Genomic DNA, 25,690 nt, shown 5'->3' on the forward strand with positions numbered 1-25,690 from the left:
GTCTACTCTTTGGTTAAAAATGCAATCCAAGCCACCGAGGCGTCACGATGTCCTGCTGGAGGAGGACATGCATCTTATAAGTGACACGTTGCACGGACGAGGCGGATAAACATGTGGCACTGACGACTCCATGTCTGACCACGGGGACCAAGTTAAGAGTCTCCACCTGCTGTGTAATAAATGGCTGTCCGCAAACATGCAGGATCCCTACATCGCCGGCCAGCGTGGCTAGAGGTTGTGTGTGTGTGTGTGTGTGTGCACATGTGTGGCTGTTCATAAGACAGTAGGGGAATGCTACTTAATCAGGCGATCTGTCTTAATAGCCTCCTCTAATTAAGACAGGTGGGAACTGCCACACACATATATCGGCGCGCACACACACACACACACACACACACACACACACACACTCTGCAGGAGTGTTGGGCTGAATGTAGTTGAGGTGGAGCCATCATCAATCATTATACAGAGACAGAGACGTCCTCTCTGTGTGTGTTTGATACATTGTGTGTGTATGTATTTGTGCGTGTGTGTGTGTGTGTTCGTGGTTGCGTGAGCACGCCTGCTGTGTCTCTCTCCATCAATCTCAAGTGGGCAGAGAGTAATCAGTGTTCACAACAGGACCCTGCTCTGCCTCTTCCTCCCCTCCCTTTATCTCATCTAAATGCCCCCCCTCCTCCTCCTCCTCCTCCTCCTCCTGGAGCAGCAAGGTGTTTTCAGAGAGGCTTGTTCACACGGGGAGCTGAGGGCTGACATAAAACATGAATGGGTGGGCTGCGGACCCTGTTAGGGGGAGAAATCACCCTGACATTGATCATTTATAAATTGAGCAAGTGTTGCAGGCATTAACCTTTGAAACCATCAAATGACTATATCACTTGCTACATAGGGTTCTGTGGCTGGCTTTGATTGTACGGGTCCCTCAGCTCCACGTTTTAAATGCAACAGCGAACAGCCACAGACGTTTGCTTCCAATTTTGTGGCACCAATTTGAGCGAGACGCTTCGTTTTTTTTCTGGGTTTGGTTGTGGACGAACATGATGCACGGAGCCCTGACCTCAAGTCTGTCAAACACCTTTGGGAAGAAGGAAACGGCCCTCGGCGAGCCAGCGATCATTTTGTTGAGAGATACTCTGTTACGTACAATAATCGATTTTGGCTTGCTACAACACTGACAACTCAATATGACGTCTGAAGTGTTACCCTGTTGATATCTGTCTAATTGTCTATCTGTCTCAGTAGATATAATACCAGTTTTCAGCCCCGAATTTGCCCCCGACAAAGATCCCTCTGAACTAAATGTCATTTTGTGATGTTAGGTGAGACTGAAAATAAAACGGAGGTGTATTTGAATAATATAATCTAATTATCATGAGGGGATCGTGCTTTTGTTCTTTATCTAACCATTTTTAATGTTCAGCCCTTGGCTCAACGTGTTAGAAAACCACCTTCTTGAACGAATGTGTTCCTTTGACAAAAAAAAGGAGGAAGTAGGTGATAAAGCCACTGAATAATAGAGTTAAAAACTATTACTTCTCTCTATTGCCCCCCCCCCTTTCATCTCTTCTTACTTCTTTCTCCTCATGTCTCCCTCCTCTCTTCTTCTTCCCTTCCTCAGTCTCTTTCTCTCCAGGGTTTCTTCTCCATCACCCTGTCTGTTCACTCCTTTCTTTTAGCTCAGCCTCCTCCCAGAGGCAATGGCAATTCTGAGCGCCCCCCCGAACACTCCTTTCCTGTGTGTGTGTGTGTGTGTGTGTGTGTGTGTGTGTGTGGCCTGCGGGACAACACGGCAATGAGAGCAGAGACAGAGACCAGGAGAGTAAGTGGGAGAGAAGGGGGACGGAGACTAGGAGAGGGAGCTGGTGTTATTATTATTACATGACGGCGTATTATAATTTCAACACCCTACCTACCTCTACCAGTGCCTGACTATTCAATGTGCTACACTTTCCAAGCACACAAACGCTTGAGTACATGCACAGAAACTCAAACAAAATACATGCATGGACATACACAGAGACCGACAATGACAACGCATTTATGACCGTAGAATTAATTTGCTGTGGCCGGGCTCCGGTTAAATATCATGCTCCGATGGAGCTCGAGCTCCCGGTCTCTTGGGTTAGGCTCAACACCACCTGGAAAGGTTATTTGCTGTGGGAATGGTAAATATCACATTTCCCTGCCCAGTAACAGTGACAAAGCGCAGTCACTGCTGTAGTGATGACACACACTCACTGTAAGGAATGCCCAGTGATCTCGACTATATGAAAGCAATATTTCACCTTTGGAGGTGACAGATATGCTTAATGATGAAAACACAAGTTGTGATTTCAGATTTTTTTTGGCATCTCTGTAAGCCACGGGCAACAGTTTGGATGACGGTTAAAAAAAACACCAGATCAAATGCATATAAGATAATTGAGACTTTGCTCGGTCATGGTGCTCAGTATAAAAAAAAAGTGCTGGAAGTGACCTATTTTGAGTTCTGTGTATAATGTGACTTTGTTTGCATAAACACAATAATCTAATTATCACACACTAATCTAATTATAAACCTTACTTTGATTCGAACAGTAATTCGATTAAGCTGTTTACATGCGTAGCAGAAAAGGATGCACCGTTTCCCCTATAGGCAACTATTAAAATGCAAAATGCCTCCTCGGCTGCCTTCTCATCTGCTCCTATGCAACCACCCTGCAGTTTGTCCAGATTTAAGGCGTCGATGCCAGCTGTGAGAAAAGACGGGAGTGCTGAAAGTCGACGCTCTCAACGCTGCCCTGCCTGGGAGAGATGGACGGCCTTCGTCAGGGTATGGCGTTTACATCTCTGAGCGATCTCCACACATTTTAATCCAACAGCGGCGACACACTCTCCGTGTGACCTTGTGGATTAAGTTGTTTGCGTGGCTTTAATCTCACCGCAGCGTTCTCGTGATCACACTCGACTGTCAGATAAAGTTTACTTGTGCTCGTCTGTCCTTCGTTGCCTTTCTCAATCCCTCTCAGTGTCTCTGTCTCTTCCTTTCGACAACATCTTTCCTCACCCATGAGTCCCCCTGATGGCTTTCTCTTCCTGTGCCTCCCCCCCCCCTTCCATTCCTTTTATGCTTCTTTCCACCCCTCTTATCCTGTCAACTCTCATCTCCACCCCCCTCATCCCTAATTCTGCACCTCTTTTCGTCTCCTCCCTACCTCACCTACTTACCTCGGGTCTCCACTCCTTCTCTCCTGGCTCCCCTTGTCACCCAAATTGCCCTTTCTGCTCCTCTCTTCTACCCAGTTGTCTCTCGTCTCTGTGCCTCCCTTGTCTTCTTCTGCGTGACCTGACACCGCCTCCCTAAAACACCATGACACCTCTCTTGCTGTCCTGTCATTTTACCTCCTCTCTCCACTCCTTGGCTCCAAATAAAAAAGTATGTGGGCTCCAAAAAGATTTTGTCTCAAAGGCTCATCAAAGGTGTGAGTTAATGGTGGGGTAAATTTGCTTAGACGCGCCTAGACAATATACTTGTAGGCCTAAATTATACCGTGGGCCCCCAGAAATTGGATTTAAAAATTGATGCCCCCAGAGAAACAGTGTGAAGGTCACTGGTACAACCTATGAGTTTTTTAGAGTTGCAAATAGATCCACAGGAAAATAGTCTGCATCATGAGCTTGTTTACAAGCTCTCTATGAGAGGACCTATGACTGTGTGGTAATGGATTCTCCAGAGTCCTGCCTGACTCTGAAATAAGTGGTTGATGTGATTTGAAACAGTTCATTTCGAGATAAAGAACAAAACAACAGCAAAAAAAAGTCTTGCCGTTATCCTGCTGCTATCTACTGAAAGGAAGACAGCCACTAACAAAGCAGTGCAATATAGCCACACTCACACATTTTATGTTTTATCCAACTCAATAAAAACTAAGAGTAAAGAAGCATCATCAAATCTTGTTGAAAAGTTGTACGTAGCTTTAATATTCGACTACTTATATATTTGTAACCCCCTAACATATGGTGCAGGCTTTCTTAAACAGTAACTTAACAGCATGCTGAATACAGTATTTTAATGCATTATATATATGTGATCAGGAGCATATACACAACAGGGTTTAATCCCGGGAATACACAACCAAAATATTTCCCATTTCCTGAGAAATATAATGGGAAAACAGGAAAAACAAGTCACGTTCAACCACTACAGAGATACGTTACAAGTAGCTGGAAGGAGGTGCAAGTCGGCACGCACAAAAACGGAATATAGAACCCATCTCAGCTTGATAGAATGACTTTAAATGACTCATTTTAACATTTTCCGTTTGCTTACACAACCAAAAACAGTCAAATATCACTCACAAGAGACAGCGAGGAACAGCAGCACGACTTCAGCAGGTTATTTCAGAAGCTTCAACTTTAGTTCTGTTTTCCCTGTCAAGTGTATGCATTATTAATCATGAGCACACGCCGCCTCCTTCCCGTTGGCCAGAGCCTCTGCTCCACCAGACTGGCACCTGAACCAAGAGTCACCTGGTTGTCCGCCGGCACTCCTGCATCGGAGCCAAGTTTCACCGAAACACAGGACACCATCGCTCATCTCATGTTAAATAAAACAACCCTTTTCTTCCTTCCGGCTTAATAATTAGTAATGCCTGATGACACCACTTATATTTATTGCATGGTGGATGGGGTTTAATATATGCACACATGATGCCACCACTGCCTCAATGCGGTAGTTTTACTAGCTTACAGGTACGTTGGGCTTGCATTCATTATTTCTCACCAAACTGTAGTTAGTACTATTCCTTCCTCAGGTCCATTTTGGCTCGCTTGCCGTCTTCTGATTCTCTGCATTTTGCTGGCAGATTTCTCCTTTCCTTGGCTTACTTGTCAGTCAGAGGAGCAATGTGACACCATAGAGTGGCGAAGCCCCGCCTTTCTATTTCCGGTACATGGGACCTCAATATGAATTTTTGATGCATGTATTCTTATGGCTAGATCAAAATTATTTTCTGGTCCCGTTTGAATCATGCCATGAATTTCACATATGTTGTTTGTGGCTTTTAAAGATAATTTTTCATGCAAAAAAAACTATGATTTATCGCGAATAAGTTTGATAATGGTAGGTTTGTGTGAGGCCGCTTTGTGAACTACAGCTCTTCGCTGCTCTGCTTTGAGCCAGCGATTCCTCGTCTTCTCATCGGACGGGAACTGAAATAATGAACAGCCATACCTGCTGGAATGGAACATTCAGGAACAAAACACACCGGTATCTTCGTTTTGATCGGCACTGAATCGCTGTGAGAAAGGGTGACGATGTGACGTCACATACATGACATCTAGCCTTTCTCATTGTGTTTTCTCTACAGCCTTAAACTGAACAATTACACAATAAACGGTCAAACTCTTGACGTGAAAAATGATCATGTAAATCCCCAAACCACGTATTTCTAATTCGGGGCATATAACGACTGGGACCAGCAAATAATTATATTATCTGCATTGAGACCCGATCTCAGAGGTCCCATGGGAGTCTAGCAGAAGGGGCGGGACTTCACCACTCTATTGGCATCATGTCACCCGATCATGTCTGTCCACGTGCGTCCTCTTGCCACTTGCATGAGAAACAAAACTCTGTAGCTCTATTGGCTCTCAAAACCTCTGCAGAGGCCCTTTAAATCCTGCACACGGAGGCTTTCACTGTTCAGGTGTTTCTCCAAACAGGGTCACAGTCATTACTGACAGCAACACAGCATCTATTCCAATCTCTGGACTAAACTGGGACACGGTCATCGATTCACAGATCTGGAACCCAGCGAGCCTGCCTCCCTGTTTGTTCCTATCCCTAAGCTCGTCTTTCCCTGTATCTTTACATACATATCTCAAAGACTCGGATATGTGTGTGTGTGTGTGTTTGTGTGTGTGTATTCGTGTTCAAGGTCACCGCTCCGTTTCCTATTCGAGATGATGCTGCTATCCCAGCATCCTCTCTGCCAGCAGCATTGATTAGCACTCGGTAAGCATAACATTACACACACACACACACACACACACACACACACACACACACACACACTTAAACTCCCTTTGTCTCTTACACAAAGTTCTTTTTGAGTTTCATCAAACGAACTGCTTTGAGCAGAGCTGGAAAAATGCTCCACACACACACACACACACACACACACGATGGGTTATGATATTTGTATAGACCGAGAACAGACACAGACGAAGCTGAGCCAAGCGAAATACCAGAACAATTTCAACACTGCACAGAATGAGTAAATTTTGATTGATGATGTTGGAGAAATTGGGTTTGTATCTCTGGGACGAGCCTGGACCCATTCCAATTGTACAGTACTTAGCTGTTTCTCTCTATTAAATCAAAGGATGTCAGCAGGCTGGCCCTAACTGTTATAACGGAGCCTGTGGACCACGTAGAACAGAAACTTTTTTTTGTTCTTGTTAGAAAAAAATCAATGCAAACCCCCCCCTCCCTCCTTATTTAATACGCTTTTTAAGAGCCCACAGTTGGCTGGTTGAATTCTTAAAACGAGAGTTTGGGGTGTTTGAAAGTGGGGTTGTATGAGCTACTCATCCATAGTCAGTGCACGGTACACTAGATAGCGGTCGGCATGCCCCTTGTTTGAAGAAGCAGACAGGAGTAGCAGCATGGGAGCCAAGCAATGTACTGGTGGGGAGGGGGTCTGCTGGGGAGGGGGGCCGCAGCAACCATCCCCGACAAGAAAAGTCAATATCGGTTGAAATGTATTCTATATTTAGAATATTTTCATTGCTTTATCTCGTTGTCAGACGGCCCTTTCTGACGGGGAACTGAACTGAACTGGAGTGAAACTCACCTATATGCTCTCTTCCAGGCCACAACACTCCATTTGTAACTTTACCCTGTCATGAAGGCCTTTGATTTTGATATTCTCTGGGTTTTTATGGTGCCTCCAATAAATAAAGATTTCATTTGCACGCTTTCACGTAGACAAGCGTTTTTTTTGGAATAGATGTTATGAGGCTTGGGACTTCTCAGGGGCACTCTCATTAGCCAAGTCATCCTCCAATGCATCCCTAATTTGGCATGTAATACGAATATTTATCAGTCCTCCATTTCTTTAAGTGTAGAATTCTGCTTTGCTCGTTTCATATAACATGAAAAGCGCTGGCCTGCGATACACCAGATGAAATCCAATCAGTGTTAGCTGCCGAAACACCAGTAGAGGGAAATAACTCTTGGTGACATGCAGCCAGCCCAGCTGTTCCTACACACACACACACACACACACACACACACACACACACACACACTGTATGTGAATCAGAATGAATCCAGTAAACTTGGTATATGTAGGTAAGTATGTGGGTCACGCTGTGGCGTCTGGGCAGAATGAATTGTCTTCTAAACCCGCCCGCCTACAGTGATATGTCTGCAGGCACTTGTCGGCGTGGCATCCGGCTCACACCTGACACAATTAATTTGCAGTGCCAGTAAAAAAAAAAACACCCTGGACAAGCAGGAGATGGTAAATGGCAGCCTTTGAGTAGCCCAGTCCACCATTAACATGGATGGGGTGATGGGCTGTCGAGTAGGTGCACCTAAGAGCAATAAACGGCGTGCTATATTCTGGACTCATGTACGGAGAGACTTGCAAGACAGGTAGAGGGAGAGACAGACAGACAGACAGGGGAGAGAGGGAGAGAGAGAAAATGGGGAAGTGCAATCATTCTATTTAAGATGCTCTACTTGGTTTCAAGGGCAACTGATTCTGAAACAACAAAATATTAAACTGTGTGTGTGTGTGTGTGTGTGTGTGTGTGTGTGTGTGTGTGTGTGTGTGTGTGTGTGTGTGTAGTGTTATGGTAGGATTACAGGCACTTGGCTCACAGCGATATACTACTCTCATAGGCGCTTGAACACCTCTCCGCATACCGATTAGATAGAAGTGTCTGTGTTTCGAAGCAGCGTTTCTGCAAGTGTTTGTATATTAATATGGTTGTAGGCTACATTTGTGTGTGTGTGTGTGTGTGTGTGTGTGTGTGTGTGTGTGTGTGTGTGTGTGTGAGACTGCAGTTTTCAGCCCTGCAGCAGCAACCGATAAACACACACACACACACACACACACACACACACAACAATGTTAATTGACATTGGAAATTAGCATTTTAGCTATTAGCCCCTTTCACAAATTGCCAATAGAAATTAGTGTATTAGCGCTGAGTGTTGCGAGGTAATTGCCGAGGCATCAGGCAGCATTGGCCTGGTTTAGAGAAACACTATCCTACAACAAAAAGGTCAGTGGCTTTAATCCTGCAGCCACGTCAGGTGGACCAGACCAAATCTTTTTAAGGCCTTTTCTATCTTTCATTCATTATCAGCCAGTTTTAATTTGCCTAAATACTTGCTATCACCAAGAAGGTTAAGTGATACTTAGAAACTCGAGGATTTCTAGTGTTTGAACATCTCATGAAACCAAACATCCCTTGATTTCAGACTGTCGGGGTATTTATTGTGTCCACAATAAATAAAGATCTAATTTGCTAGATAGACTATAGTGTTGTTTGCAATTGATGTTATGAGTCTTGGGATTTCTCAGGAATACTCTCATTAGCCAAGTCATCCTCCAGTGCATCCCGAATTTGGCAGGTAATCTTCTGAAAATTTATCAGTCCTCCGTTCTTTCATTTGGGATTATGATTTGGTCGGTGCAATGCATTTCTCTTTGTTTTATATAAGGCTAACGTATTCTGTGCTGTCCAAATATATCAATGCAAAGAAATCAGAGAAACAGCTCAACATTTCACACAAATGTCAACATTATAGATCAGTTTTACTGGCATGGTTTTCCATCTCAGCTGGTCCATCTGGGGCAGGAGTGAGTAACAACAAGCCACTAAAGCAATAGGTCAGCTCTCAAAGGGATGGCGTCCAACCCAACCCAGAAAAAACAAATACATAAAAAGACAGAAGAAAATGACTGTCATTGTCTTGCATTACTGCTCAAATAAGCTCCAAAGACAGCAAAAGTTAGGTGGGCTCATCACCTCTTGTATTTTTGTACAGAACATGTCCAATATTGTCACTCGTTTCCTCAAATAGGCCTTGAGAAGACATCATTTAAAACGTAAAAGATGACTGACAACAGATCATCCTAGTTGGCTAAAGCATGATTCATGCGTGCTGCATCTGTGATGGTTGTGAACGCCTATCCTAACTGTATCCAAGGCTTATGCGTTGTATAAGTTGGAATTATAAGTCCTTTTTAAGGCTACCTGTTCAACTGTGTTAATGTCATTTGATGTGTCTCGTTCTTCCATAATCATCATGATTCTGATAAGACGGATACATAAAGGTCATTTACATAGAAGGCTGGCATAAGCAGTATTGTTTACAGAGTGACTTTTTTTGTCAATATCAAGAGTCAGGAGTTTCTCTGGGGACAGAGGACAAATATCAACTGATGCTACTGCAGATAGAAGGAGAAGAGATGCCACTCATTACAAAGCCACAGAGGTGCACACGCAATTATGAATGCATATGAAAGTATCTGCAGCCAGACTGACTCGAGTCATTAAAATTCACTACTTGTACTTGAAAATACATATGCATATCAAGTACATTCAAGTTATTAAAATCAATCTAATGTATATACCTTTAACAATTGCCAGTAACGAAGTTGTTCCTTCATGTTATTTTCATTTACAAATATTCAAAGTATTAAAAAAAGGCAAACACAGCCACTTTGTAATGTTTTTGAGATTTTCTCTCTCCCTATGTTCGTCACTTCTACCTTAATGAACTGTCCTACACTGGGTATTTTGGGGGAGTGATGTCAAATCCAGATGGCTAATGTTTTTGTTGAAAATGCTGCATATTTAAAAAAACACAAGAAGCCGTTTCCTGCAAATAGTTTTGTCATTTTTACAACCAATACCAAGCTGTGCGAATGTACAAATACCGAGGCCAAACACAGACCATCAGTGTCCACTTCCTCCCAGCCAACAGCCAGTAACATTGTTCATGCTCCAAGAACAGACCGACTTCTTTAAGAGAACTTGGTGCAACTCAATACGTCACCGAGTCCCGGCTGACTTCCCAAGGACACACGTCCATGACTTGTTCTGCAGTTATACCATTCCACCGCATTCCAGAGGTGCTTTACTGTGTTGAGATATGAGGACTTTGTAGGTCACTGTAGGAAACTAACATCGCTGCCATTTCCCTGGAGCCATCTGGAGATGATGCATGCTTTCAGGTATGGAAGTACGGGACTGAAAACAATACAATAAAAAGGCATTCTGCTGCCACGAGGGGATGCACCTGCACAGGAACAATGCTTAGGTAGCCTTCACTCTGGCATTCTTACAATGCTAAATTGGAACCACCGAGTCTAGAGAAGCCTAGTTCATGTCAAGAAAACATTCTCCAGACAATTACAACATCAGCAGCAGCCCGCGCCATTTACAGGATGGAAGAATCCATGGGATCAGGCAGACGTTGACCCTGTAATCAGGATGCCTCAAAGGAAACGGAATATTCCAAACTAGGGAACATTCATCATGCCTGGTATTATTTAATCTCGAGTTGAACTATAGATCATGGACATTCAGCACACAGGGCATCCACTCTAGGCTTGAAGAGTTATCTCTCTCTTACCAACTGGAGTAGTTGTTTTCTTCCCAGGGAGGAAGTCGTTAACGTCACTTTTTGAAATGTGCATTTTAACTGCATTCTATAAATATGTGTGGCCTGTTAATGAACACAGAGTTCTTACTAACATACATAATAAGGTTGATACAAAATATTGGTGTATCTTATTATAAAAGGTACTTTTTTCCTCCTGTGCATTTTCTTCTATTATCCATATATGTATTTCTTTACTACACTGTTCCTGGTTTCGACTCTTTAACCATAAGCCTGAGGAAAACTTTGACTTTAAAGAGTCATTTTAATGTCTAAACTTAGTCACAGCATCAGGGCAAGTTGTGCTGCAGACTCATCGCCTGAATGTCGCCACTGTCTCCTCTCACTTCAAAACAACAAGCGTATTATCAGCCAGGCTGCTGGAAAAGAGCCGTGATATTAGAAAAACAAACACACTGACCACAGTATGCAGGAGCAGACTCCAGAGTTAACAACTAAGTAAAAAAAAAACTACAGAGCAATATATTACACGAGCCGACACGAGTCAGACTAAATCACACACCACCAGTCAGCACCACATTACCCTCTCAAAGGCCAACAAAGCAACTCCAAGCAATAGATTTAGGTAATAAACACTCCGAGGAACGTCATTATTTTACAGCAGTCTTTTGCCCCCAGATTTAAATGAAATGGACACAAATATTTTTTTTTATTTAATGTGTGTCCCTTGTAGATGATGGACTGAGTGTTAAACTGCAGATTTTCATCTCAAAACACAAATAATTTGACTGAATAGCCTGATGATAAACAGTGTTTAGGCAAAGTATCTCCTGGTGATTATTATTTTTATGATTACTGTTATTATTATTATTAATTAGTACCATGGCACTTTTATGGATGTATGGTTGCTTGTACTAAATTTCAAATGTGCTACAATTTTGGTGAGGAATCTCATGAAAGAGACTCAAGATGGTATTGAAGGTCAAAAACAAAGCAAAATAAATATATATCAAACATAATAAATCTAATATAGAAATAAAACTTAACTTTTGACCTTTGTTTTATCCTCCTTATCGGTCTGTCTTTGATGATAAATTGTGTTTTGCCTTTAGTTAATGTTTGTCTAGATCATGTAAAGTGAATAATAACACCATGCGGCTATTTTTCAAATAATGGTCAAATGTGGCATTTTTGACAAACAAGACAATTACTTTTCAATTGAATAAGTGTATGCAATGAAATGTGACCATGGAAGCGTGGTCATTTACCAAAAAAGAGATAGAAGGGGAAACTTATCTTAACGTGATTACAAATATCACACACAAATACATGCACACATATTTACATGGACAGGAACACATGAGCGTGATGGCTTTCACCTGCAGAGACACCAACACTTTCCTGCTACCTCGCCATTATTTCTGCTAAATCAATTACACACACACACACACACACACACACACACAAGCATGCACACTCATTTCCCTGACCATGATGAGATACAAATTGGTTACAGCAACAGCAACAGTTTATCAATATTCTAATCTACCAACAATCAATAAGCAGCAAGTGCAATAAAATATTGTTATGAGCGAACCATCTAAAACCCACATAGAAAACCATGGAGGGCTGTTAAAAGTCTAACTAGCGTACATCAATTAATTCACCTCTAAAATATGAGGCCCATGTAGAAGGCGTGCACACACACACACACCACACTTCCCAATTTTATTTATTTTTTTTCCATGGAAAGATTCCTACACTTCAAGAACAAGAGATAAAAACTGTGCTTTATACCTGTAATAACATTTTCAGTTTATTACCTGTTCTTACTTGAGTCCGAACTTAGTTTTATTACTTGTTCTAACTTTTTATGACCGTACTCCAAGTGTGGTTAAACTGTTCCATAAACTGTGACATGACTGCACCGTCTTGGCAGAAATGTCAGGTCAGAAATGTCAACCTGTCAAGTCCTTTCTGTTTTTAAGTATGGGTTTGGACCAGAATCAAACATCCCCAACCCAACCAACGTCTAATACTACTTTATTATTACCCTATTATAATGTGTCCCTGCTGAAGATTGTGGCTTCTATGATGCTCTAACACTCTATACTTTTTGGGGATATCTCAACTTTACCCTACCTACGTTAGTGCCATAATATGATGGATATTCCCAAAAGGTATGTTTTAAGAATAAGGACTTCACTTTAATATCCACCTCTGAAATGTGTTGTATGATACAAGGTACAACTGTAAATACTGTACTCTACCCTGGAATTCACAACTGAACCACGTGTCATGGCTCCATTGCTCATCAGAAATGATTCTAAAACATAAAATACTGAATCAGACACAGTTAAACAGCCCTCCTGCCACATTATCACATATCTAGGTGCCATAGTGACTCTGACACAGACACACACCTATGAATCAACGAATAAATGAATGGATAAAGTGACTCACCAGAGAGTTGGTGGTTCAGATCCCTCCACTTCCAGGTAGTCATACTTCTCCTCTGTCTGGAAGTCTGTAAAGATGACAGAGATGGTGTCTCCAGGTTCGGCCAAAAGGATCCAAGTACAGTCGGCCTGGTTACCATAGTTGCCGGGGTAACCGGGACTGGTCACCACCCCACTGCCGCCCCTCACAGTGCCCCCACATGTGTCCTCAGCTGTCAATCAAATCAGAGTGACAAATAGAAAACCTGGGTTAGGGAGAGGAGGAGGGACCGAGGGGCGGACTTTTTTTTTTTTCTTTTTTTCTTTTTGTAAATTAAATTTCTTGCTTTTTGGATCAATTATTTAGATTTTCACAGCTGTATGAGATGGGGCGGGTCAATTACCAAACGTTATCAATTCAGTTGATTACCAAATTAGCAATAATGATCAAATTCTCAACAGCTTTGTTTCTCAATGCCTCCAGTTGATTACAGGTCAGCCAGCCCGACTCCCGCCTCTCTCCCTCTATGAGGTAGAGATGCCTTACTTTAAGTTCAACTACTGGCACGCTCCTTGCTCTTAGCTCCTAATGTTATTTTGTGACTTGGATGTTAGAAATGGATGAGTTTCTCATGACATGTAAACTGTCAAGTCGTATTAGCAAACCAGACTGTGAGAATAGAGCTCTTACATCACTTCAGATATGAAGTATATGGAAAACAGCAAATGCATGATAACATACAAGTAGTCCGTATTCTGTGGACTAGCAGTTCTCTGCTGTTAAGCCAATCAGCTTTTTTTTGGAGAATGACGCTGTTTTTCAGCCAGTTAGAAGCGGGGGCGGGGCTTATGGGTTAGGCTGCAGTTCCTGTCACACTCAGAGCTGCTGTCCTCTCCTCGTCCAATCACAAAATCTCCGCTCTCGTCTCCTCCAATCACCACCAAGGAACTTTAAGTTCAAGTGTTTCCCAATTGGCTGGTTTAGTGTCGGCGTATCAATTCATCCTCAATTAGTTTCAAATCACATAGACCAGATGTGGTGATAGATTTGGCGTGTTCTTTTTTTTCCAAATTGTCGATCACATCCCATTGATTGTATTATTTATAATTGATAGTAGTACTGATTACTGTATAACAGATAAAGACACATGGATTGCGCTGTGCACACGGCATAAATTATACACATATAATTTATACGGATACACTCACAGAGAAAAAAAACACACTACATTGGACCTTGTTGTGTCACTGGGACGTCGGCTGGAATCACTTTTTCACAAACACAGCGTGGACAGGTGGATAGGTTTGTGCTACAAAAGGGAAGGTCTGTATTTATTCAAATTAAAATGAGCCCAGCCAAGCATCTTCTGCCCCAGTGATGAAAAGATACAATGTCGAAGCTTTTTTTCCTGAAAGCGACCAACTGTTAAAAAAGGTATAAATTATACCTGTATAATTTATAGCTATACATAAAAGAGGCAATAGTGTATTTAACACACTCTTACAGAGGACATGTATTTCCTACACACCAGTGAGTGCAATTTGGGATGACGTGCCATCACATGTTGATATCAGAGACACAGAAACACATGTGTGTTGTCCTTGAACTGCACTCACTGATTTTTTTAAATGTTTTTTTTTAAAGACACATCCTTTCTAAAAGTGTGGACATGCGCTGTCAGGTATACATGCACATCCTGTAGGCTCACCCAGGTGGATGCATGTACAGATGACAGAGATAAGGGAGGGACCAAGCCAGCCTCCACCCACATGACAGGGTAGAGAGAATAACTATGGCCCAGGACTCACATCCAGCAAACAGACGATAACCAATGAGTAGAAACAGAAAATATTAAAAGTCGGACGGAACAGAGTGCACTGAGCAGAGACAGGAAATACATGGAGGATAACGGGGTAACACAAATAGACGGGGACAAAACAAGAGACAAAACGGAGCTAGAGTGAAACAAATAATACAGGACCAGATTGAAATAGTGAAAAGGGGATGGAACAAAAAAAACGGCATCAGATAGGAGCCAGGAAATGGGATGAAAGAAAATAAGTGGTTTGAAATTAACTTTAAGATGGGCCGAGCCCTTTTCAATAGATCAGAGCGGGAAGTTAGGAACAATTCATGCTTTTCATTTATTTCAGTCTCATTGGAACGATGCTTGTGTCAAAATGTGTTGACACCAGCCGGTGACAAGACATGCATTGTTGCATACTGCAGGTGCTGGAGCATTGACAATCCAGTGGAGAAATGCATTGTTTATTCATCAAACAGATTCATGAGGGCCGACAGACAGACAGGCACCGACAGACACCCAGTTATCCAGACAGACATTCATTCTCAGCTAGACAGTTAAGGAGATTTGTGTAAATGACCTAACACCCTGAACCCAGCGCTGCTGAGACCCCATCACATTGGCAGGAGAGCAATGAAGCGGTAATGTGTGTGTGTGTGTGTGTGTGTGTGTGTGTGTGTGTGTCAGCAGTGTGGGAGAGAGAGCTGCTTGCAGGATGAGAGCTGTCACAGGTTTATCCGAAGGACGTCCGCAAGCACTGGTGGGGACACACGCAAACACACACACACACACACACACACACACACACACACACACACACACACACACACACACACACACACACACACTCTCAGACACACACACACACCTTTTCCAGCCCCCCAGCTTATTGATGTGCTGCTGACACATGACAGACAGGTGGAAAGGCCTCAGGTGCAGCGATGTGTGGCTCTTATTAAAGAAGGAGGAAATTAACTTGTGAACTAAAAAAAAAAAAGTTTAGGTAACTAGTGAGCGGCGCTCTTATATGCGGTGGACCTTTGTTGAATTTAACATCACGATGTCGTACATCAAGGGGCTTTCTGCCGTGATGTACTACAGCTTTGCGTCACTCAAAGTTCATTACTGTGACCTACAGCATAAAACTATTTTTTTTATCGTGACTTTTCAAAACAAGCTGACTTGAATACTGATGTGGATCTGGAGGAAAAACCTGAAAGCCGTGTAAGGACTCCTCGGGATCATTTTAGATGACACATGATGCAATTAGGATCCTCACTTATTCTGCTGTGTGTCATCTAGTAACGGGACGCACAGATGCTGCTCCAGGAGCAGCTGCTCTAATGAAAAGTGACATTGTCGAGTGCTCACAGAGGGGAGGGTGAGAAGTCTGCGTACCTATAGCCAACACTGATTACTGTCTGGTGAATGTGTGTGCATCGGACTATTACATGGAGCGAGTCGACTTGCCACGTTGCACCTGCTAATTCTGGATGCCGCCTGCTCCCGGTCCATCAATCACTGCGGGACTTCAGTGTGACAGGGTTAAATATTACTGCGTCGACTTGTGTCTGTCATTTTGGGGACGCATCATTTCCCTTTTTTTATTTTTTTACAGCAGCAGTTATATTGAATATGTCACTATTAAAATGATCTCACCATTAAAAGCAGGTCAGTGAACGAGGTTTCATATTATTATGTTTAATAATGGTTCAAACATACTTAACTGAATTAATTATCTTCTCATTTTGAGATACTTCATCATTTGAACTGTGTCTGAGAATGAACTTTCATTGGTAATCTGGTGAGCTTATAGCAGAAATCTTTAAATCCAATAAGCATTTAAATGAATTGGTGTCTGACGACGAAGGAGCACCGAGGTCACTGGAGCTACATCCGATGCCTCAATGGTTTGCTTTAAAACGAGACTCAGAATGAATGATATTGATTAGAAAATCATAGAAGAATAGAAAAGTGATTGATATTTGGTGAATAACCTTGTTCAGTCAAGGTTGAACATAAATCTGCGGATTCATAAAAAGATTACATTATAATTGTAAATTGTCATTATAGATTAACAGAAAATGTATTTTTAAGAAGAAACCTATACATCTGTTCAAGCATCCATCCATTGTACGTAGATTTACATTCACATTGTTTTTGATACTATATAATATGATATTACATTCCATTTCTGCCAATAGATCCCCCTAAATGCTACATGCCGGCCCTTTAAATAAAATGATTTCCTGTGACGTAGGACTACTTCAGATAAAAATCAATCGACGTCATGAAACGTTCTTACATGTCAAATGAGCATAATGGTAAATCTATGGATGTGAGTGAGGGCTGCGCTCTAGCACTACCTGGGGAGGCTGACCTCCTGCTCATGCCCCGGCGCGCTGACCCACAGGAGGAAGGGAAGTGTGTGTGGCGGGAGGCTGCTGTACGGCAGTTTGGAGTGTGACCATGTGTGAGAGGACGAGCGAGGGGAAGAGAGAGGTGTGTGACCATGTTGCCTTCATTTCTTATCACATCAGTGAGCCGGTGCCCTTTTTGTGCCTTTCCTTCCCTCGTCTCTCTCTCTCTCCCTCTCTGTCTCTCTCCCCCCCCCCCCCCCCCCCCCTCGTTACGCCCCTCCTCTACCCAGTTCTGCACCAACATTATTTTTTAGAGTAAAACAGCACATCTCCCTCCTCCTCCTCTCCTCTCATCTCTTGCTCCTTACCCTCCTCCTCCTCCTCCTCCTCCTCCTCTCTCATGGCCCGCGGTGCTTTGATCACTCGTTCTTAGCCTCCTTATCCTGCCTCCGCTCTCTCGCATCCGCTCATCCCCCCCTTCCCAACTGTGCTGTCATCAATATCGCAGTCATCTGAGGATTCCTTCTTTATCCTTCTCCGTCTTGCTGTGTCTTTCTTTAAGATCTTACTCTCTCTGCATTTCACTCTCCGTCGCTCTCTCTCTCTCTCTCTATCGCTCGCTCTCTCTTTCCCCTGATTGATTCTGTGTTTAATGGCTTTACTGGCCTCATCTCTTCTCCACTCGCCTCTTCTTCCCCCTCTTCCTTTCCTTCTGTCCCATAACTCCCTTCCTTTCCTGCATCACTTTGATAGGCAGATCGCTATCACTATCAGATCCGTGCACTCACACACACATACACACACGCACACACACACACACACACACGCACACACACACACACGTCCAGACTTCAATCACAGAGGACCCAGTGTGCTGTCAGCCTCTAAGGATTATGGGCCATCTACATCATCCCCTCCTCTCCTCTCTCTTCAGGCTGTATCCATCCATCCCTCCTGCTCTCTTATCTACATCCACCCACCCATCCATCAACCTCTTGCCCCCATATGCTGTAAAGCTGAATATATATAGCTGCCCCTCTTTCTTCCCCATCACTTCCCGCATACCTTTACTACCTCTTTCTACCTGCCACGTATGACCAGAGGGGAACAGACTGTGAAACACGTGCAACCAAATGATCCAGGATGCAATTCCACATTGGGTCCCTTCCCTTTCACCATCCAGTCATTTGAGGATGCATTTAGTCATGATTATGGATCCATAGGATCATAGATCCCAAACCCTTGCATCGGTACTGTAGTCATAATATCTAAAGGTCTTCATTGTATGGATGTACAGTAAATGTAGAGTTTTGGGGTATTTGCTAAACAACGTTGGACATGGTCTCCTTTAGAGGCATGCATGGTGCTCTATTCCACCCACGTTCTCCTCTCCAATATCTCATTGTTTGGGAGAAGAGCCATTTAGTGTACATTTATGTTCTGCCTTTTACGATAAAACGGTCCGGTTTAATCAGTTTTAATTAGCCTGCCCATTTGCTCTTTATGTTTGCACTTCTTTTCTTTATCCAAGAAGCAGGGCTGCTATTTACATTTGCTGGTGCTTCACTTCTGCACTCGTGTGTCAGAGGATATTGTTCTTCCAGGGTAGCCTGCAGTTCACCCAAGCGCAAATAAAACCGAAATCTACCATAAAAACTTCCAGGAAAGACATCTGACTTAATCTAGTTGTTGAGGAAATCACTTTGAGCTGATTCAGTAGTGTGTATGGAAAAGAATCCACCAAGAGAACTGTGTTTGCACCATCTGCTCTTGTAAAGCAGTCTCAACTTTCTTGGCTGCTATTCGAGCGCGTAACAGCCATGTGGGCTAAAAGCATCCTTATTTCTGCCAAATGTAAACCCATCTGGATGCGGAATACATTTCACTTTTTTCTCCACAAGTAGAGGCTATAATATAATCTCTCCATCCCAAGAATGTGCCGTTGTATCATTTCAATCCTATCATAAATACCAAATTCTGTTTTTAGACCATCACTTCAGACGTGTCAGCTATTTTATCAGTTTAACATCCATCCTGTAGAATTCCCTGTTAAGATGTCCTTGCTGTGAGCTCGGACTTGTGACCACAGACTGTTGATTCAGGGAGACCCCTCTGGGTATTCAGGTATCAACTTTTTATGTCTTTGGAGCTCTGTTGGCACATTTCTTTCCAAAAAAGATGTGAAAGCAATGACTGTCAGACCGCATTAAAGCAGACAAACACCCACGTTCAACTTGGTATGACTCATCTGTGCCCTTGTAAGTGTGATTTAGTAACTTCAAATGCAGCCTTATTATGTGCTGTCCCCATTATTCCTTGCATATTGCTATCATATCTCTTTTTCAAACCTCGTTGGAAACATATTGGTTGCTCTCCTCTGCTTGCCAGCATTACATTTTGGACACACGGTGCATTTAGGGTGCACAAACATCCACACACAGAACTAGTAACCGTGCTGACCTTCAGCTCATCCCACCATCTGTCCGCAGATGAGAAGACAGATGCTGTCTGCCAGTCAACTAACAGCCAAACATTTGGACCAATTAGGGCAGAAGAGTGATTTAATGGTAGATCACGAGATGGAGACATGAAGCGTGGAGACTTTGATCGATAGAGCGCCATCATGATTATTTTTCCTGCCCGTAGCCTTATGACAGATAGAGTGAGACAGGATTTGATTCTCACTGCACAATGATCATGTCTCCCCTCCCAGAAGGTGACGATATACTTATAATACCTCGGCGACTGCAGTAGCTCTTAGTGAACCCCCCTCTTGCCCAACACAAATGAAGTAAGAAGTACTTGCAGTTGGAGGAAGGGTGCAGGAGGAGGTAAGACGTGTTAAAAGTTAAAGATAAATGAAAGGGAAAGGCGACAGAAATTGACAAAAGCATAGCAAGTTGAGGGTAAACAAAACAAGAGGTAAATGGGAAAAAAGACTGTCTGATGGCGCGGCAGTATTGAGATGGATGAGTCTCGCGTTTCCCATTTGGTCATTAAAGAGAGTTTCTAAATTATCAGCCATAATGACAAACTCCTAAAGTTGTGATTTATAAGTATGACCCTTCATCCGTTCACCCTCCCAGGCTCTTCTATTCTCTGAGGAGTGAGTGTGTCTGAGTGTGTGTGTGTCTATGTTTGACAGTGTGTGTGTGTGTGTGTTCATCTGTGTCCATCCCTGATTATGTGTACGGTTATTTAAATGCGCCTCCATTGGTGTGTGTGTGAGAGTGAGAGAGAGACCCTGGGTGTCGCTGAGAGTTAAATGTCATCCCTGACATCTTAAACAAATAGCTGCATACTGAGAGTTTTAACGCATCGCAGCCCTGATGGAATACATTCTGCTCTCGTCTCTCCCGCCCTGCTTTCTTTCTCGGTCCTTCCATCTCCTTCCTGTTCCTGTGCAGCCCGCGAGGACATGTTTTACATGTGGGTCCACACGTAGACACACGCAGGTGAATCTAATAGTTTATCACCGAGCTAAAACTAGAGAGACGTTTCTATAATTACTGCTACATGAGACCTGAGTTATCATTGTAGTGTTACTGTTTTTAACAGTTAATTTATCGTTTTACTCTTCTTCTTGCTGTACAGCACTTTGATGGAAAGCGCTTTATGAATACATTTATTATTATTATTATTATATCTAGCCTACCCTCATTGATATAAATGGGTCAGACAAACACCTGTATAGAACACAATTCAGTAATTCATTTTCCTGCCCACTGCGGAGGCTGATAAGGTAAACGTGTGCTTCATTCAGAGACACTTACTTACTTAACCAGCCAAACAGATGACATATCAATCATACTGAGCATGAATAAGACATGTGATGCTGAAAACACCCGACATGAAGGCGACATAAGTGCTATAGGCCTTGACTGACTTCATTGCATGCAAGCTGTTTAATGTCCCTGCATGGATTTGATGATGAAATGTACCGATGCTCCAGCAAAAGGCAGGGAAGAAGATATCCAAAGAAAAAGAAGCTTCAGAGGACTCAAAAAATGATGGAAAATGCAATCAACGTGCACGCTCCTCGAAAATCCACTGTGTATAATAAAGGTACGTCAGATCATTTCTGTATCAGAGAGGACATGTAGCCCGCAAGAGCAACAGGAAAATGATCAAATGTAATAAATATGACACTTTGAAAAAGTGATGTCTTTCTAAAAAAGGAGAATTATTAGATTACTGTCACCGAGCATCGTCACATTAATAAGGTACTGTCACAAAGAATTTGATAGCAAAATGCCACATGTCTCCGGTGATGACAGTCTCTCAAAAACGCTCATGAAAGAAAAGTTAAAATGGCCAGCGGGCCAAATCGTTTCCGACAGCTCATCTGTTGGTCTGCACAGGCAAATGTAACATGTTCTGATCGGCCACAGCCATGAAGTCAGATGCTGCTCTTTCTCTAGTTGACATCTACCCCCATGATCAAGTTGTAGACCGCTACTTCATGGACACATCTGCAGAAGCAGGGAATGGGTAGTTAAGAGTTGACCTCGAAAAAATATTATATCATAGATGTTCCCTCGTGTTCAAAATGTTTAATAAAAAACCTTCCAGGCAGGAACGAGAACCGGCATGAAAAAAGGGAACAGGAAGAGAATCGGGAGCAGAAGGGACTAACAGTGATCACAGGAGATAGAAAGGAGAGACAAGGGAGGCGAGGGGGGGGGGGCAGCATCTGTGATGACTTTCAGACTCTCATTCAATTAGTTTTTCATTGGTGAAAATAGAAAGTAACAGAATAAGAGCTACGGCGAAACAAAGAGATCCGTGTGATACTGTGATTACTCCGTCTCGGATTTTATACGCATATAAGTTTTTGTTGCAATATTATAAACCTCTTTTGGAGGAGCTTCATGAATAAATTGTGCCCAACCTGGCCCGTGAGAATGAGAAGGGTTTTTTCTCTCCATCAGCTACATTTGGAATGACGTCAGTGAAGTGATTTTTTTTTTAAAACGATGGGGGTACACATTAAGAGAGACGCCATTAGAGCCGCCTTTAATGAAAGGCCAACGCAAATGAAGTTCGATATAGAAGCGGCGTTCTCATCCATCCCCATCACGCAAACGCCATTAACGGCGACTGTGGAGCTTTTATTTTCAGGACAGGACCATCTATATGGATGCATTAAGGTACAGTTTGAGAAGTGGCATCCATCATCTGGCAGTCAACCAAATTTGATGACTACTGATGAAGACGAGGGAGAGGGAGAGAGAGAGAGATGTAATCCGAAGAAAAGGCAGATGACAGAGCAAGCCGAGATGATGACGGATGCCTTAATGAAGAACCCGACTGGCTGGGAGGAAAGAAAACCAATTAGAAGACACAACAGAAGTGGAGGGAGAAGGGAGGATGGGAAAGCAGGAAGCGCGATGGAAGATGGATGAATATTGGATAGAGACGGATCAAGAGAGCGATGGAGAGGATTAGCAAGAACTATGGCGAGATAAAGAGAGAGATAGAGAAATGAATACAGAGTGCGGCAACAGAGACGGAGGTGGAGGAATGCAAACAAATTGCCATGCAGACGAGAGACGAGGGGAGGAGAGAGAAAAGGTGGACGGATTGAGTGATTCAAAGATTTTCAGATAATATCACACGGAGAAATAGCGAGGTTGTTACGAGGTGTGAGGGATTGGAAGTAAATGTATTTCAAGGATGGAGAAGAGCTGAAAGAAACCCTCCAAACTGTGCTCATGTTGCAAAGAAGCTAGTATAGTGTGTAATGAAGCAAATGTATTATGGTGGACTGAGACAATAACATACACAATTTGTGACAATAACGTTCCAAAAAGCCGAGGATTAAGCAAGTTGATACCCTCGAACTCCTCGTTGCTCGTGGTTTTGTAGCTCTTGAATCTTTAAGAGAAGGAGAGAGAACAAAGTCCTGCAAACTTTGTTTCCACTGCTGCCTGAAGCACCTTGTTTTTCCCATTTCCCTTTAAGGTTTGTGTTTTTCCTCCCACTACTCATCTTCACAGTTTCTGACCGTGAATTCAGTCCTAATGAATGTTGCATGTGCAACAACCGCCAACGGATCGAACGCAAGCAAAGCAATCCTCCTCCGTCTAAGTCCTTCTGCTTTACATCCTCTCGTGCTCCTTCCTTATCTCTCCTTTTCTCCAGCATGTCCGCTCAACCAATCACTCCAACCCCTTCTAGGAAAGGTCCATTTCAGGCGGTTTTAAATACTCGGAGATCAATACGGGAATTGCGTCGTGCGTGCACGTCTGCCCCGTGCGAGTGTGTCTGTGCGTGTCCGTGGGTGAGTAGCATGCATCCGTGAGCGTCTGTGAGTTAGTGTGTGTTTGAATTATTCATGAGGCTTAAGTGCTCCTCTGGGAGAAATGCAATGCAACGCGCTTCTAATATCTTATTCACAACGTGTCTTTCTGTGTTTAAAACATGCGTGGCCTTAGGAGATTTAGGTTTTCAAATCCCAAAAACTGGACATCTCAATATGATAGAGTTAATGCTTGCACTGGGTCCACTCTGAAGGAGGTATGAGTTTAAGTCGGTGTAACCTGTTAAAAATATGAATTTGGCTGTACAATTAATCCCTGGTGAAAATGATTTTTAATAGTCACATGACTTTGGAGCACAGCCCACATGAGTACAGTTCAATGTTATCAATTATAGCTGAAAACTTAAGAGCATATTATATGTTCCTTGTTAAGGATGAAGTACATGCAGATGTGCCGCCTATAGAAACCCCATGTAGTTTAAATAGAGCTGTCTGTGTCCATATTGGAGAATACAAAGCCATTAAGGCCACTGATTGTTAGCTGGGGGTCAGAGGTGAGGGTCAAATGTCAGGACTAAACAATCTGAGTCCCTTCAGAACTACAAATTGTTAAAAATAAATAGCATGTATTAATTAATGCAGTCCTCCTTTATTAATCTGAAACATAGTTCAATCATATGATATAATATCTCTTTTAATGAACCTTTTGGTTAAATCTCACATTGACTTGCAACTGAGCATTTAGCCCACGTCATAGAAAACAGTGAGAAACTGTGTATTATTTATTACTATTACAGCCTCAAAATGCCAGGATATGATTTAGACCAAAACAAATGAATGAATAGAAACTAAATCCGACTACTGGCCTCGACACTCAACCAATTTACCACGTGCATGGGAATCCTTCACTTCTTGTTTGATCTCTTCTGATCGTCTACGTTTACCCAAATGCGAAAATGAGCATTTGTGTGTTTCGCTTTCAAACAATGTGCTTTTCATTAACGTGTACTATCATGTGTATCTGAACCTGTTTGTGAGCACTAAACCGCGCGTTTCAGTGACCCGTGAGTGTAATTGTGATTACGCGTGATAGTGTTCTTTTATTTTATAAACACAGATAGTCGCGTTTGTACGTCAAATAATGCGTGCGTGACAAAGGGCGTGTGTCTCTGAGTCATGCATAGGTGAACAGCCTGATTGCCTGCTACATCGTGAATGAGCCGAGCATGCATGTTGACTACTGATATACACACCAGCACCCGACAGACGACGCGTGTGTGTGTGTGTGTGGCTTTATCTCACTGTCACACAGTGTTTATGTGCAGACGTGTGTATGTCCATAAATACATGTCTATATTGGTAACTATACTATATCTATGTGTGTTTGTTTTTAAATAGCATGTAAAATGCAGACATGCCTAATTTGACTAAACGGTTGTCCTGAGGCTCCACTAAACAGGCAGATCATGCATGTGCAGCAGCGTTTTGTCAGTGAAGATGTGTGTTTGCAAAGACAAATGTATGTGTGTTGTCAGTGCATGCAAATGAATATGAATGACTGCATTCATGTCAGTGTGGCGTTTCATCTGTTTTCATTCAGCGTTGGAAGGTAAGCACAGAATGCATATATTCCACAGTCAAAGTTGTTAGTGTGGAATATATGCATTCTGTGAAATACAAAAAAAACATTCTCTGTTAGAAAGTCATAAGACGTGTTTCCCTGCTTGGGAACTACATTCCAACACATCTCATGTCTCTGATCCCACTGGGGGTCGGATCTTTTCCTATGCATTCATTGTAAAAAGTAGAACTTCTGGATAACTCTGCAGATAAAGGTATTAAAAATTCAGCACAACAGGTGGAGGATAGTTAAAATTCTATAATTCCACAGTACCGACTCTTTCATCTTTATCAGAGGACGTGTTCTGTTTTGAATACTTGCCTGCCTGTCTGTCTGCCCGTCTGTAATAACTATATCTGCAAGTATGCTTCATCTTGGCCAACCACTGTTGGGATGTATCCCATTAACTGTGTGATCTTCAGGGAGAGTGCGCTGTTTAGAGCCTGTATGCGATGCCAAGTACATGCAGCAAAGTCAGCCAGTAAAGTTGTTTTTAGCCCTTTCGGCGTCTCCGTTTCCTCTATCTCTCTGTCAGCTACAGAATCTCTTTATGCTAAAACTGTATTATGCATGCAGA

At 42.7% G+C, this 25,690-nt stretch overlaps 1 protein-coding gene across 2 annotated transcripts in view; it reads right to left on the reverse strand.

Moving 5' to 3' along the window:
• The window catches only part of csmd3b (CUB and Sushi multiple domains 3b), a 278,535-nt gene that overhangs the window by 127,406 nt on the left and 125,439 nt on the right, over positions 1 to 25,690 (reverse strand). For both annotated transcript variants that reach the window (XM_084033058.1, XM_084033057.1), the window contains exon 5: positions 13,091 to 13,298. In XM_084033058.1, the coding sequence (XP_083889184.1) occupies positions 13,091 to 13,298 (208 nt within the window). The remainder of the gene's footprint in view (positions 1 to 13,090; positions 13,299 to 25,690) is intronic.

This window comes from Eutrigla gurnardus (assembly GCF_963514095.1).
Source record: "Eutrigla gurnardus genome assembly, chromosome: 17".
In the NCBI taxonomy this organism is placed as follows: domain Eukaryota; kingdom Metazoa; phylum Chordata; class Actinopteri; order Perciformes; family Triglidae; genus Eutrigla; species Eutrigla gurnardus.